General features: G+C 37.1%; 1 protein-coding gene across 7 annotated transcripts in view; it reads left to right on the top strand.

The window, feature by feature from the left end:
* The window catches only part of EML4 (EMAP like 4), a 156,591-nt gene that overhangs the window by 112,399 nt on the left and 27,233 nt on the right, over positions 1 to 16,959 (top strand). For all 7 annotated transcript variants that reach the window (XM_084512671.1, XM_084512672.1, XM_084512670.1 and 4 more), the window contains 4 exons: positions 7,387 to 7,510; positions 12,589 to 12,738; positions 14,248 to 14,317; positions 15,628 to 15,738. In XM_084512671.1, the coding sequence (XP_084368797.1) occupies positions 7,387 to 7,510; positions 12,589 to 12,738; positions 14,248 to 14,317; positions 15,628 to 15,738 (455 nt within the window). The remainder of the gene's footprint in view (positions 1 to 7,386; positions 7,511 to 12,588; positions 12,739 to 14,247; positions 14,318 to 15,627; positions 15,739 to 16,959) is intronic.

Genomic DNA, 16,959 nt, shown 5'->3' with positions numbered 1-16,959 from the left:
ACTATCTAGATTCTTAATGACACAGGCCTGAAAGCAGAAAGCTTGTGGGAGAGAAGCTATTTGTAGTATTAAAAAGCATACTTTCAATGGTCAAGCAGCTAGAATGTGAAGACAGATTAATAAGTGCACTCTGGATATGGTAGTTTATTGTATATTGTTAGAAAGTTCTGCTTGGCCAAGCTAGTTGGAGATGTTTGAGGTTTTTTGTTTGCTTGTAATTTGCTTTAATGTTGAAGATTCAGATGATAAACACAAGTAGATCTGAGCTGCAGGTTTTGAGATGCGGGTTTTGATGCATCAGTCCCTGTTGCTCTCCCATTGGCATTATTGAAAAATAGTCATTAATAGTTTGTAAGACAAGATCATATTAATGTTTTTTTTTTAAATAATTGAACTTAGATGAATGATTAACTTTATTTATCCACTATTTATCTATTATGTGTATGTATGTATACATACACATGCATATATAAATGAAAAAGCAGCTGTATACTCATTAGACTTCCTATTATGCATAGCCTTGCTAGCCAAAGAGCATTTAATTACAGCGTAGACTTGCAGGGCTACCTCAAAGTCTGCCTAAGTAATGAGGAATAGTGATATATAATTTTTTCTTCTAACATTTTCTCCAGTTTTCTTGTAAAAATCAGTAAGAGGTAATGAGGGCATCTCACACGTTTCTAGGAAACTACTGTATGATCCTTGACTCTTTCATTTTGAGGAATGTTTTTTGTACGTCAGGATTTTGGTTTAGTTATGTCACTCTTCAAATTTCTGAAGGATATAAACATGCCTCCTGAATTGTTCTTCTCTGTAGATATTTTTTAGTTAATCTACAAAGATCTCTTTGATCTTTTTTTTTCTCCTGTTTTGCAGTTCCTACTCATTTTCTGACTTATTTTCATTTGAAAACCTTCTATATTCCCCCGAGAATATGATTCACAAAGTAATAAATTGCTTAAGTGTAATTGCATGAGTCTTCCTGTTCTGACTTCATGTAAGCACTGATTTCAACCTTTCAGATAGCTTGTATTGCCATATCTTGCATGTTTTACCAACAGTTTCCCTGCATGCCAGGTACGTTCACTGGTTTACAGTGCCTGTCAGTGGAGATGCACTTGTTTGCTTGCAGATCAGGCAGGCTTCTCAGGTTCCCTCTCAGCAACAACACATTGTTTCATCAAGGTATTTATACCTCTCTTTTCTAGCAGGCCATAAACTTTCAGAGAACTCTCAGTAGAGTACATACTCTGGTTGCTAATGTCTGGTTGCAGCCTGCTGGGACCTATTTGGCTTAGCGTTTACACTAATGAACTTAGCACAGGAAAGTAGGAGCATGGAGGAAATTTCACTGATGATGTGAAACCAAGTAACCAAACTGATACGGTAGAGGCTGGGAGTTTAATACAGTAAGACCTAGATGTTCCTGAGCCCTGGATTAGTATAAAACAAAATTAAATTATTCAAAGTGCAGGATCACATATGCAGGAGTTGCTAACAACATTTTAGCTGTAAAAGCCTGTTAGGTTGTCTGCCAAAATGAAACGATGAGGAAGAGGGCTCTAATGTTCTTGTTAATCAGGCAAAGATTGGACCACTTATGAAAATATAAATGCAATCCCAGGATGTACCAGAAGTAATTCTAATAGAGACACACAGCCTTATGGAAAAAATATTGCATCAAAACCCTGATAGGTTCTCCTCTGTAACACTGCATGCAGTTATTGCCACCCACGTTCCTAAAAGGTAAATTTTGGGGCCACATGGGAACAGACTGAACATCTGCCATGCAAAAGAACAGTTAAGTAGCAGGATATTCTTACTTTTGCCAATGGAAGGCTGTGAGGCAGAGCATGATTGGGGTTTTCATTCTCACCTTTTAGACACTTAGACACTTTAGACACTTTATTTTAGACAGCAGCTGGCCATACCTGTGCTGAAGTTAGCAGCCTTGCTGCCACACAAAAAAGTAAACAGCCTGACCGTGCTTTCTGAAGCAAGTGCTGGAGCACCCTGAGTGTAAAAACTGGAGCGGAGAAGGTGGGGAGGGCACAAGGAGACATGTCATATGGGGTAGCACAGGGCTCCTGTTACTGGCAGGGCTGGCTTTGGCTGTGGAGGTAGCTCCAGCTCCTGACGTGGCTTTGCAGAGCCTCATGGGCTGACAGCACAGCTTTAGGCCTGCTCTCTCTGTGGAGTAGCAGGGCTCTGTCTTTGCATCGCTCTGTCTGAGCACCTTTGTGTGTTGGATCAAGTGTTCTTGCATCTTTGGGACTGAGTTACTAATTTCCCCATACCTCTGGGGATCCCACAGGGGCCTGTGTGGGGTCTGCTTGGTCCAGCACAGCAAGAGGGCTCCCATGTGAGGCTCATATGCCTGAGCTGAGCCTGTGAGCACAAACTGGGAGCATTGGTCCTCTGTCCCCTGGCACTTGTGCAAAGACATTGTTGAGGCTCCAGAGGTGAATTATTGTGGAGCCAAGCGGAGTCTGGCAAGGGCTGTGAATTTGAGCTCAAAGCTTCACAAAAGCAGCTCCAGCTGTTCCCAGTGAAGAGTTGGCCCTTGAAGCCAGAGTGCTGCATCCACGTGATGCAGCCTTTTGTAGCAGCTCTGTGCTTGAGCTGTTCTTTGTCTGGTGTGGATAATCCACAGCACCTGGGTGTGCTGCCTGTGGAGCTGTAACTGTGCTTTTAGGTGCATTTGATCCATATTTGAACGGATTTATGGGACATCTGTGGTTGCAGTGGTTGCATATTGATTTATTGAGCACAAAGGTCATTTCAGGTGTCCTCTCCTGTTCCCCCTTCTCCTAAAATGCTTCTGCACAGTGGGTAGAGGGGTCTGAACATCTCTTCATCAGAAACAGAAAATTTTTAGTTGGTTACCTGCTATTTTCGGGCTGCTGGATAAGAGAAGTGTTGGATTTTTAATTTTTCTTTTATCCCTCAAAGTTCTTTATAACTTCTTTCTCTCCCCCTGATACCCACTTGTCCACATTTCTGTTATGGAATGGCAAAGACCCTTTTCTTCCAAAGGTGAAGTGAGGAAAAAAGAATCTGACATAGTGTTCTGTATCTGGAAATAGCAAGAGTACAGGAAAGAAACAGTGTGATGCTCTTGAGTATGCAGTTGAGCAAGTAGGATATGAAATAGTTAAATCTCTGGTTTTCTTAACTTGCATTTACAAGAATTTGGCCTTAGGCAATTAGTTTCTGTTGAAGAATGGTTTTGTTGATATGCTGCCATCATCTCTAGTATTTCAAAAGATTTTTACATTAATATTATATCTGCCCTACAGGTTCCTGAAGAAAGGAAATTTACAGTGTTAGACAAAAACCTTTCAGTGGGTTGTCTGTCTGCTTTTTTTTTCTAATCCTCCTTCTTCTGTAGGGAGAGGCTTAATCAAGTTATACCTAAGCTGTGTCTCTCTAACAAGTGTGTTAAGCGTGTATGTTCAAAGGTAATCTTTAATACACACAGCTAGCTAATAAAAGCCAAAAATGTTCTTTCTTTAATAGGGCAGTTCAGAGATCTGACTTGCATCTGACAGCCCTGCAGTCTTTTCTCCAGGCTCCACAAGACCTCTTATCTTCTGACCAAAGACCTGACAAAATTCTTAGACTCTATCTCTCTTGTCTGTAGGGTCCAACAGGTGCAACTGCCTCCATCCATACGCATTTCAGTTGCAGCTTGTCTCCACTGTTCTAAGCAGCGATAAGAAATTTGAACATAAATTCGTGGCATCATTTTGCACTGATCTTATGGAACCAGAAGTGCCAAGATGAGTGCTAAGCAGAGAATTTGACTTGCAGAAGTGGGTGGTCTTTCTCAAATACCTTCAGGTTACATCGTGTTTTAAGAGCATAAACACCAGATTTTAGCAGACAGGCCTTTACTGATAGATTACCCTTGGGTTTGATAAGAATTGTTTTCTTTATAAAATACATACTATAAAAATATTTTCATGGAAAAAATGAGACACTTCTAATTTGGAATAATCATCTAAAAATTTCTGTCAGAGTAGTTACAACACAGATTTTTCTTTTCTCAGCAATGTAATTAAGCAGTGCACTTTTTGTAAAATAACTATTGTTTCTAATTTATCTACTGGGAAGTGATTTTCTTTGTTCTATGTTCTTTGATATTTGATCTGAGGCAAGTTTTCTACTGTTGTCAATGGACAGACTTACAGGGTTCTTGTTCAAAGGATCTGTATTTGTTCTTTGAAAGAAATGGGACAACTGTTTTTCATCTTCTTTGTGTTTGTTCCTTTGATACTTAAATGGTTCAACTTTCATTGTATTAATATCCAAAATAAGGAAAAACCTTTACACTTGTGCTAGTTTTACATTGCTCTATTATTGCAATTTCTGCACAAGAAGTATTTTTTTTTTAGCCTGTGATCAATCTATTTATTTATTTTCAGTGGCTTTCAGTTTTATTTGGACTCTCACTGGGAAATTCACTTCTACTGCCTCCAGGGCTGAGGAAACCTACTACCAGGATCAAGAGAGACACAAAATTCAAGTAAAATGAGTTCTTGGTCTCAGAAGGTTGATTTGAGCATGCTAGTAGTAGAAAATGAGTCACAGTAATCATATCCTTTAAGGCTGGGAACTCCATCAATTTGATAAACTGGGACATACTTCACCAGTTAATGAGAAAAAAAAAGTTTTATAGAAATTATTAAACATCAAGAAATTAAAACTTCTGTGCACTAAGAGCAAAAAAATAAAAAGGTTTTGATAAGCCTTCTGTTTTGTTATATCTTCAGAGTGAATATTGTGCATGGGTAGAGAACTTTTAACTAGCTTGTGTTCAGGTACATGGATTTGTTGACCCAGTTAAATCATTCCATTGGAATGAATGAAATACTTGGAATGTAAATATAAATATAGTGTATGTTTCTAGTGTATACTTCTGTGCAACACTGCTTTGTATCTTTGGTGCAGTAAAATAGTCACAGGTTTTTCCCCTCTCATTCTCTTCTGACTGTACATAAGACTTAAGAGAATATGTTTCTGTGATCAATTTCAAATTGAGAGAGGGTAGGGACACTATCTTAAGCTTCGTGAATATGTTTCTGATCTTACTCACAACTTCAATTATTTATCAATCTTTACATCTTTTAAAATATTTTGATATGCAAGAGACTATTTTCGCAGTCATCACTGAAATTACCTGCTTTCTCTTGCCTTTTTGGATAATCCAAGTTAGACATAAACTATTTGTGTTCATTCTAGAATTCAGTCAGAATAAGTCTGAGTTTCACATAATTTCAATTTTAGCTATTTCAGATGCAAAACATAGATTCCACATTCATACAATCTATATAATAATCCTACAACTTAATTCAGGAAAGATTTATAAGCATTACCTGGACATTTACAGGATGTTTGTCTCATGTTTGTCTTTTGAAACAAATATAAAAATAATTGTTTAAAGATCTTCATTTCAGAGCTCAATATTATTCATATCAGATGTGATTAGACATTTCTTCATACTTTAGTGCTAATTCACAACTATTCTAATCTAGTCTCAGTCAACTATTTATGATTTGGTTTGAAACTCTTCCATTCTCTCTGCTATGGTTTTCAAATCCTTACTCCAAAAAATAAAATATTTAAGATTCACAGCAGAGTATTATAATATTTAATTTGTGATATTAGTTACATTAACAACAGATATTAGTCACTAAAGAAGCTGAAGCGTGATTTTAAAAAACAAAAAACAAAAAAACACATTGATGCAAAATTAATGAAATAGTTGGATCCCTTTTAATTAGTGCCTTTTGAAATGCAGCTCCTGTGTCAGTAGAGTTGGAAGTGTTGGCAGTAATTCTTGTTTATTTGAGGCCTGATTTAACTGTGTCACAATACTATTTTTGCTGCATGGTGGAGTGTAAAGACCCTTAAAAGTCTTCAAAGGTTTTATTTGTGGGTGTCGTTTTTTTTCTTTTGAAGTCAGAAAAATCATTTCTGTCGTAGTGTGGAAGGAAAACCCTTGTAGGACAGGGGTAACATATACTAGTAACATATACTAGTTAGAGCTGTTCCTTAAATGTAAATGAGTTACCTTCCAACCACTAGCTATTGTGTTTGACCAAGCCATTTAGCTACTCTGTAATTAGTTTACTCTGGTGGAAAAAAAAAAAAATCTGGTGTTCCTTGAAAGAGAACTTCTAAAGACTTGTAGAGTGCACAGGTGCCCCAATAAATGTGCATATTTTTTGTCGCAGCTGAAGACAGTGTTACAACTGGAGTCATCTGTTGCATCTTTCCATCCTTTAGGATATGGTGCAGTATTCAATAGGATACAATTGAAATGCTTTTAATAAATTGATAAATCAGGTTAGTTTATTAGTTACTTTGTAAATTTCAGATTGTATTCATCAGCAAAGCTTTTGATGCTTCTTCCTGAAGCATTCTTGTGTATTAGTTGGGCTATTAGTTTGGATGGGTGGGCAGCTCAGTGGGTAAAAGATAGCGTTGGATGGTTGACATCAGAGGCTGTGTTTTTGGGGTCCTGCGCTACCTCATGACCAGTAGGTAACAAGTGGAGTCTGTTGGGGTCTGTCCTGAACCTGTCCCATTGAACAACTTTTGCAGTGACCTGGAACAGGCAACGCAGTGCATGCAAATTTACAGATGGCAGTAGACCGGGGAACAGGAGCAGGGTGGAGGAGTGGTATGCCTGCAGGAACCTCACAAAACAGCAAGAACAAATGCCAAGTCCTGCTCATCAGAAAAAAAGAGCCCCCTGGCATGGATGCAGACTGGGAACAGAGGGGCTGGGGAAAGGCCTTGTGACCAGCTCTGTGGGAAAGGCCTTGGGGGTGCTGACAGGTAGCAAGGTGCCCAGAGAGGCTGTGCTATCTCCATCCTTGGAGCTTGGCAAGACTGAACCAGACAAAATCCCAAAAAATCCCAATACTGTCAGACCTCATGGCTACACCTGCTTAGAGCTAGAAGCAGGACTTAAATGTCCTGAGGTCCCTGTTCAACCTGAAATATCATATCCTGTGGTTTCATTATAATTTATTTATTCAATTTCATATTTTAATTTAGATTTAAAATTTACCTTTGCTCTGTAATTTACATGTTGAAAATGTTACAGGCCTAATCTAGTCAGAGAGTTATCTTAAATTCAGCTAGCACTTACTGTGCCTGTGTGTGTGTGTGCGTGTTGTTTTCGTGTTCGGTTAGAAAAGTCTGGGCCTTAACCAAGTTCACATTTCAAAAATAATTGTTATATCACAAATATTATTTGCATCTCTGTGCTAATTACTAGTTTTGGTTCGTTTGTTTGTTTTTTGTTTTATTTTTTTGTGTGCTCATTTCTTGTGTAAACTTGCCATATGATTAATATACTTTTTGTTTCAACAGAGGGAGAATATATCAAGATGTTCATGCGGGGTCGACCAATCACAATGTTCATTCCTTCTGATGTAGAAAACTATGATGATATTAGGACAGAGCTGCCTCCTGAGAAGTTAAAACTGGAGTGGGTGTATCCTTGATACCATTAACTTTTTTTTTTTGTCTTGCCATGCCTTTCCGTTTTTTTTTTTTTTTATCAGTCTTGTGTCTTCTTTGTTCACTGACAATTTACATGGGAGTGGAATATTAACAGGAGAAAAAAAAAAAACACAACACAGATACGTGCAATTCTGTGCACTATTTCTGTTTCAGCTCTGAAATGAAGTGGTTGATATCTTGGACAGTCTTTTACTAATATAATTAAATATATTAAATAAATCAAATATATCATGTGAAGAAGTAAATTGGTATGTGGCTGACAGCATTTCTACAGACTTTGCAGATCAGAAGTTCATAAGAGACATGCTTCTGCACACATTTGGGTCTTCCCATCACCCCCTCTCATCCCCACAGATTCTTCCTGTAAGCTGTGATGATACAATTTTCTTAGTCCTCCTGTAAAATAGCAGGTCTCGACAGCACTCGAATTGATGTAATAATCCTTCTGATCTTGCTGAAAGCAAGAAAATTTTTATAAACATTGATGATGTGCTGGCATATGTCAGGATATGTGCAGACAGGGTCTCCCCATACATCTATTAGCGTATGTGCATAAGGCATGTATTTTAAGCCACCCTTTGTTACTCAGTTAAGGAAAGATGATTTCTGTATTATTTTCTCTGCTTTTATTAACTTTTAAATGTTTGAAACTAAAGATATTGGGTATTCAGTTATGAAAAAGTAGCTGTGGAGCTAGTATCCTTTGAACTTTGGAGACAGATTGTGAAAGCTTAGGCCATAAAAGAGGAATATTTTCTTTTAAAAGTCTGATTGGAAAGAAAACTGAGCTCTTACTCAGGCTTTGCAAAATTGAGGTGATTTGCTTTCCTACTGTCACCACTGTTGGGTGCTGATGCTGGCACTCATATGACCATGAAATAATGGGTTGGGTCAGTTGCTGATCTGGCTGAAATGCAATCTTTTTTTGTGGAGTTAACTTTCAGCGGGATCAACTCATTAATTTGATTTGTCCCACAAACATGCAAGGGCTAGGATCAACACACTAGAGGAAGGCCCAACCTACTGTTTCAGCAGCAGTGAGGAGTTTGGACTGATGAAAACTGATCGTGAAATCATACCCTCAGTTAAGTAGGTGCAAATCCCTCTGTGGACACATTTATTTAGTGTCCAAGGACCTTAAGTTCAGGTTAAATCAGTTTCATGCTTTGGGCTAATTAAAGTGAAATAAATCTAGTCTAAACAAATTGTCCACATGTTTTTGGAATCTGTTTAAGGAAATGTCATTCTAAGTCAGACTGCTATATTTCTGGCTATAGGATATCTTTTGGATATAATGTTGAAGAAAACAATGAGGAAAAAGCAGTAAAATTTGTGAGGGCGTACTGTTGATCCATATGACGTTGAACAAAATTGGCCATCAGTTTTGGAGACGTGAAGTTCCAGCAGATCATGTACTTTGTGTACAGGCTTAGAAAAGCTGAGAAATCTGCAAGCCAGCCATAACTTCCAAAAGTAATGGCAGATTGAAGATTGTACACTTTATTAACAAGGTAGGAGGACAGTTATTCACAGAGTATTTGAGTAATGTCAGTGTTGTGCAACTGAAAGGTTAATGGAGTGTTGAATAATTCAATTGGTAAGCTTTGTTTTAAAGGTCTTTTAATTCTTCAGCAATTGCCTTCTGGATGGTTGTTTATAATTGGGCTTTCCTTTGATATTACCATACTGGATGCTATTTACAGGCTAGCTGATGAACCATGAGGATAAACAACTTCAAGGCAAGAACAGAGGCAAAAGGTTGTGTGGTAGGGTTTTTGGACTGTGTTGTGTGGGGAGGTGGGAGTGGAATTGTTCTTTTTAGATGACCTGTGTCCTGTGGGTGTTTTCAATGACTGATACCTGGTACTGTAGATTCAACAGAACACACTTTGCTTTTGCCTGCCCTGCAGATTACTGTCAATTAAAGAAATACCTAAACGGCTTGGCAAGAAGTAGTAGTTCATGGGGAAATCTGAGCTGACCATCTCTGGTTCCCGAGTGATTTCATGTAAATTTAGTTTGGGTATCCCTGCTTTGCAGTACAATCTTGCTTACTGCACTTCAGAACTGGTTAAATAATATCAGATATTCCTACTAAGAGGGAAATGGGCTGCTCTACAGACATCACTGTCAGTGCTGCTGTTGATAGGCAGTGACTTTTTAGCCTCTTTCTAGTGTAAAGTAGCTCAGTTTCTGCAGGGAATTTCTGACTTCCCTTTATAAGCTTATTTTTAACACTGGTGCTCTTTCTAAGAATAATTCGAGTCAGTTGTAATGATACTATTGAATACTGTTGTACAGCAGATCACTTTCCGTGGGGGCCTTGGCTATTCTTACCATATTAAAAATAAAACAAACAAAACTAAAAGCTGTTAAATATATATATATATATATATATATATATATATTATTTTTTTTTTGTGACAATACAGTCCAAACCTTCACAATATTGACTGAATTTCTTTCAGTCTTATTGAAACATGTCTTACTGAAAGATAAACATTGAAATGTAGTGGAAATTAAGCATCAAAGTAGTATTGCTGTTTTTCCTGCAGAGAGTTGGTCAATCATTGTATTAATGTATCTCTGTTCTCTTGTTCTGAAAGTGTGGAGAAGGAAAGAGCTGCTGTGGAGCAGCAACACCTCTTGTTTTCTCTCAAGATGCCTGGGATAGAGCTTGAAGAAAGCAAAAAATTCTCTCACAAAGTAGGTTGTTGCTTTACATGCTCCTAGAAAATGCAGCCACTCTTTGGTACGTTATTATGTAGGAGGGTGAAGGAAAGAAACGGACTGAGAAAACATAACTGTTTTTTGCAGCCTCGTGAATGCCAGAGCTTAACAGCAGGTGCCAAAATATGTAGCCGTAGCTTCACATGGTAAACGTCTGAGATGAAAGGATGGATGTTCAAAGATGACAATCACAAGAAATCCTTATCAATACATTGCCTATTATATACAGCAGATCAACAGCATCTGCCTTTCTCCTCTGAGATGCCATTTAGAATAGTGTTCTTCATGCTTCTGTATAGAAATAATATTTTCACTAGTTTATAGCCTGTCATTTCTGAAAGTTCACTGAACTTGTTTATTTGTTCTGCTTTTGTAAAGGGCCATTCTAGAGCATTTTTGTTGTTGTTGTTGTTGTTCCACGGGTGTTTGAAAGAGGAGAGGAAAATTTAGTGTGAAGGTAAATACTGTTAAAGGAGAAACCGAAGCATCCTTTTTCGTGCTCTCAGCATTGTGTTGTATCAGCATTTCTCTTCACATTATTTGCTAAGCAAGCTTAGCTTCAGAGGTGCCACTGTGTTCTTCTGTAGTAAGGGGAAGACAGCAAGATAGAAACGTTTTTTCTTTTTCTTACTCTAAAAAGACTTAATTGATAACTGAATGCAGTGTCCCGCTTTGAATCACTATTTATTTACATTATTAAATGAACATGTTTAATTTTGCAAGTGTTCTTGTGGTACAGTAGTCTTGTAATTTGATGGGCTACAGGGACTACATCCCTGTAGTTTCAGTAACTACAAAAGAGGAAAGACCTATATTTGCTACTCATGTTGTGGGGCGTTTTTTGGATGTGGAGGGTGGCATTGGGTGGTATTTTTGTTAGAGAAGTAGTTCTTGTTCAAGAGCAGAGGCCAAGCTGTCAAGCAAGGAGATTTTGGTTTAAAAACTCCAAAACCTGTGCTACTGCACCTGCACCTGTAATCATGAGAGGGCCAGCTTAACCCATCCAGCTTTCTCCATGTTGGTCTTTTACTTTATCCTATCTATCTCAATATCCAAGACCTTGGAAGCCTTTACCTAAAGTTGCTTGAGGCATCTCCTGCTGTTCTAGGTATATTAGTTGGCACTAAAGAGGGAACCTCTCCCTGAAGAGTGCAGGACACAATGAGAAAATTATATATATACATACATATAAATACATATATATATGTGTGTGTGTGTATATATATATATATATATATATATGTATTTATACATATATACACACATATATGTGTGTATTTATATATATACATATGTATAAATACATATATATACATACATATAAATACATATATATATACATACATACATATATATATGTACATGTATGTATATATATATATGTATATATATGTATGTATATATATGTATAAATATATGTGTATAAATACATATATACATATATATATGTATTTATATGTATGTATATATATAAGGCTTCAAAGCTGCTGTTCAAGTCCGAGTGTTGATTTTACTAGTAAAGAGTGACCCTGGAACTGAAACACAGGCACACAGACGCATTAATAATCTGGATGAAGAAAGTTGCACCAGCTTCAAAGTAATATCAAGATACAGTTACATTTGATCAGTGCTAAGTCATGTCTTGATTGTAGTGATAAAACATCTGAATGTTGTTAGTGTCATGGTAGTTATACAGGTTTTCTACAAAAATCATCCCTTTTATATATTTTGGGTAGTTTGAGGTAGATTATTTTTCCCTGTGTCAGTTCATTTTGAGATTTGTTTCCTTTAAAAATACTCTAAAATGTTCTTAAGAACTATTTTCTGGACTTGGCTGCTGCTGTGCTGAAGCTTGCCTTTTTCTGAAGGGCATTAGGAATTTTCACATGCTTATTTTGAAAGACCAGACAAAACCAATATGCTGGTCCCTGGCATGGAGTTGCCCAAGCTCTGTTACTGAAAAAAGATCTACAGCCTGTACCGTGACGTCTTGCTGTTACCTAATGAAAATTCACATTAAGGATTTCTATATAGTGACACAGCTATGTTTGTTTTGCCTCAGCGTGCGTTATGCACGTTTTATTTTTACATCAATGAATATCACTTTAAGTGGTTTGGATTTCTGAAGTCTGATCCTATTCTTAATTTTTTTTAAAACTGTTAGTGAAATTGTGTTGTAGTTTCAGAGGAAAACATAAAGGGCACTTCATGGCATGAGAGCTCCCCAGGAATCCTTTCAAAATTTGTTGGATTTTCTTGTATGTGTGTGATATACAGTGATTATGAAAGCCTTGACTCTAAAAATATATAAATGTATAGATATGGGTATCGTGGAAGAGATTGTCGAGCCAATGTTTACCTCCTTCCTACCGGAGAAATTGTATATTTCATAGCATCAGTGGTGGTACTATTTAACTATGAGGAGAGAACTCAGCGACACTACCTGGGTCATACGGACTGCGTTAAATGGTTAGTATAAAACATTTGTGTGTGTGTGTCATAATTCAGGAATGTATTTATTTTTAAAATTTTATCACTGTATCTGTGATCTCCTTAATGTCATCATGATTGCAGTTATTTTCTGTTTCATCAGTCCCTGTAAATTTCAGTGTATTAAGTGCCTTACAAATGAATGGTAATAGAACAGTCCACATTAGCTTAGGTTTTCTGGCTTAAATGTAAACTTTGATACATAGATACCATAGGATTGCCAGATTAGAGACAGGATATCTGCATAAATTATTCTAAATAGATGTCCCCATAATTAAAAATGGTCATCAGCCTAGTTCTAGATCAGGAATTTAAAGGCAATATGGCAAAGGTGTAGACTTAAAGGAGAATTAGAAAACCAAATGGAAGACTGAAGAGTAATTTTATAATTTTTTTAATGGACGCCCCATCCAAGTATTAAGACCATCTGGCATACGAGAAAGACACTTGCAAACAAAACATAAAAGCAGAAAAATCGAAGCCAACGTCATTGGTGGTGCAAAGGTTCATCACTTTACAGTGTTAGTCTGAAGAGTAGCATCGGGCTTTGGTTTCAAGGTGAACATAGGCTCTTTGCTGTACCTGAATGGAAGAAAGGAGTTGCTCTCTAAACCTCTTTTTTCCTGGCTCTGCTTTGATAACTGTAATTGCTTGCTATGGGAGTAATGCTGTTAGTCTTGTTGCTAGTCTTGTTAGTCTTCAGGTTCATTCAGAAAACTAGACTGAATTGTAAACATTTTGGTGCTCATCACTCTGACTTCTTCAGCCCCCCTCCACTGCTCCCCCTTGCCTGTTTTTATTTTCTTGTTTCTTCACCTTTGTAATAATACAAAGAAAGAAAATGAGAAGGCTAGTCAAAAAATAAGTAGGAGTAAGAGGACATAGACTTCGAAATTACAGTATCTGTTTTTTAACATGGTCTTCAAAACAAAAGCAGATTTTGACTTACACTAAAAGTGCACTGTACTGGAGATTTTCATTAGTACAATTATATGAGTAACTCATTTCAAGATTCAAGTAAGGCCTGACTCCTGGGTGCACATGCCTTCAGCCATCTTTTCAACCATTTTTGCTCAGTTTCATGCTCTCTCTTGATTTGGACATGAAGTATGCTCTAATGCTTATAAACATGGCAAAAAATAATGTCTTGGAAGTTCAACACGGGACGTTGCTGTTTTGTTACAGTGGACTCCCAGTATAGTGCAAACCTGAGATTTAGTTGTCTGAGCACATGTGAAGGTGGCTCTTTGGGCACTCCTGGTTGCGTGCCTGCAGCCATTGCAAAAACCTGATCAACCCGTCAGGATTTTGCAGTATAATATGCCATGAAATAGTCTGTCAAGGAAAGCATTCAAGCTGTCTTATTAAAAGTGGGATCTAGGATCATAAGTGTCTTTCTGAACTTCTGTTGAAAACAAAAGAAAAAAAAAGCTTTCAGTTTTGAAGGCCAATGACAGCAAAAGTGAGTCATATTTCTGTCTGTCTTAGTCTTGCAGTTCATCCAGACAAAATTAGAATTGCAACAGGACAGTTAGCTGGAGTGGATAAAGATGGAAGGGTAAGTAATAGAGCTGTCAAACAATAGTCTCTTGTTCTGAAAATCAGGAAAAAATGAAAAAAAACCTGTATTTGTGTGTGTGTGTTTTAATTTTATCATCACCTTCTGTTTGCTGTTATTTTTGTAATGCATTGCATATACTGAGATACTGTGCTGTTTCTAAGGTAACAGTAGTATCTCTAGCGAAAGATAGTACCATGGAAGCACTCAGCCATACATCAAAAAGAGAAGAAGCTCATAGTCTTTTATCTGTGACATGAGAAACTTGGTTTTAATTCTGAAGGCAAATCTGGACCTTGTAATTGATTTATAAAGCCGTATCATTTCTGTCACATATTTTTCAATAACTTCCCAGAGGAAAACAAGACCCCAGTACAGTGGGTCTGTGTACTCCTAAGGCTTCATGGGAAAGGAAGCCAAATTTGGGAGTCTGTGGAAGGTGTGCCAAGCTGCCCTACAAACTTGCTCAGTTGAGGACAAGCATAGTTAAATGCTCTTGTCCCTGGCTGATGATGAACTCTATCACAATTTGAATAATCGGATTATCTTCCTGAAGTTACAGATGGAGGGGAAAAAAATAAATAAATCAGATACTTTGAAGTGCAGAAACATGTTAAGTACAACCCTTTCTCAGGTGTTTAACTTAATGTCTTATTTTCCACTGAGCATTTGTTTAATCTTGTTATGATTTTTTTTTTTTTTTAATGGTGAATGCTGTCCTTAAGACAATTTAATTCCTACTGCATTTATAATTGTTTCACATTTATGCAGCTAACTTGCTTTGGGATAGCACTTGGATGAAATATTGCCATGGAGGTTTTCATTCACTGGTTATGGTTAGATGACTCAGTGCACCAACATTGTTTTTTGGCGTGTTTTTGTTTTTGTTTTAATTTATTATTATTATTATTATTATTATTATTATTATTATTATTATCATCATCATCATACTTTTATGTTTTAAAAAATAGGGTTTGATCGCTTGTTTCAATTGCTGTGTGAGATTTTTAGGTCTGGGGTTTGAAATGCAATATGACTCTTCTATTTTTGTTCAATGGTTTGAATTGGGCTGAGATTTATTTTCACAGCTACCAAATGCCTTCTTGATGTTTGCAGCTTGCGTGTGGTGGGCAGAAACTGTCTTGACTCTTGCCTTTTGAGGTTCAAGATACAATCCAGCAGCAGCATCAACAGAGGCCATATGCATTTCAGTCCACAGTTCGCAGTTTGGGTAGCTTGACATAATTTTAAGCCTGTGTTTGACACTTTTGCCACTGGTGACACCCATTTGTCCTGTTGCTTTTGCACAGCCCTTGCAGCCCCATGTTAGAGTGTGGGACTCGGTGAGCCTGGTGACGCTGCAGGTCATCGGCCTGGGGACTTTTGAGCGTGGAGTGGGGTGCCTGGATTTTTCAAAAGCGGTAAGATGGGTGCTGCTACCTGGTGTGTTTTACATCAGTTATCCAACCCTGTGTCAACTGGCAAGTCTCTGAACTGAGATTTCTGAATGCGATTTCCTACCTGACCTGCTTTGGTACTAAAAGTGTGTCAGTAAAGTTTATGCATACTCTATAAAAACAGCTGACAGCGAGTGAGGTGAAAAAACAGGAAATTGCAGATGTAAAATTGTGGCAACAGACTAGCACTACATATAAATAACAGACACTGACATACCTTGAGTAGAAATTAAAATCTGTGCTAGGTTTTATGGGGAGTTATTGTTTATTTAGATGTTAAAAGCAAGTTTATTACTGAGGTTCATGAAGACATTTTAGTGAGTTCTTATGGAAAGGGTAACTTTTCTGTTTGCACAACTGGAATAGGTTTTTATGCACCAACAGAAAACTTAATAAATAAAAAAATAAATAAAAATCCTCTGCCATTTTCCTAAGGTATAGTTTATTCAATTCGTGCTTCTTAATTTTGCATAGAATAAAAAACAAAAGTCTTGTCACTAAACCCACAAAATCTATCAGAAGTAGTAGTAGTAAACAGAAATGTGTTGTTTGGCACTGATAAAATTCTAATTTCAAAATTGCTGCTAAGTTTATTTTGTATAAAAGACATGTATTTTAATGTTTAAGCTACCTTCATGCTTTTGCCAAAGCATTAAGACATATCAGACCTCTTGAAAACCCACGCTGTGATTGTTGCATCCAAGAATGCAAGTGCCAGAGAATAAATGCAAGTGCCAGAGAATAAATGTATCAAAAAAAAAAAAAAAAAGAGAGAGAGAGAGAAAGATAATCAGCTGTATTTTGCTTATAGAGAAATTGAAGCACAGAACAATTAAGGTGGGAAGGGACCTCTGGAAATAACTCATCCAGGGCAGACTGCTTAGGACTGTACAATTGTGTTTTGAGGCTCTCCAGGGAAAACCTGTTGAAAATAAATGCTTATGCTCCCTTGCTGCAGCTTCACTAAACTTTGAAACATTACTTAGTTATGTATAGGTATTGACTTTCAGGATATAAACTTATTTATAAATAGGGTGTAGCATAAATAAAATAATGTGAGAGAAACACTGTAATTCCTATTGCTGTAACAAACCAGGAAATTTTTAAACTCAGTTTTCTTTTAAGATGAATAAATGCATTTTTCAGCTTTAATAATAAAAATTAAAAATAATAAACAAAACACTA

This window comes from Aythya ferina, assembly GCF_964211825.1.
Source record: "Aythya ferina genome assembly, chromosome: 3".
NCBI classification, from domain to species: domain Eukaryota; kingdom Metazoa; phylum Chordata; class Aves; order Anseriformes; family Anatidae; genus Aythya; species Aythya ferina.
The sequence above is the reverse complement of the archived record's forward strand: the minus strand, read 5'-3'. Positions and strand labels throughout refer to the sequence as shown.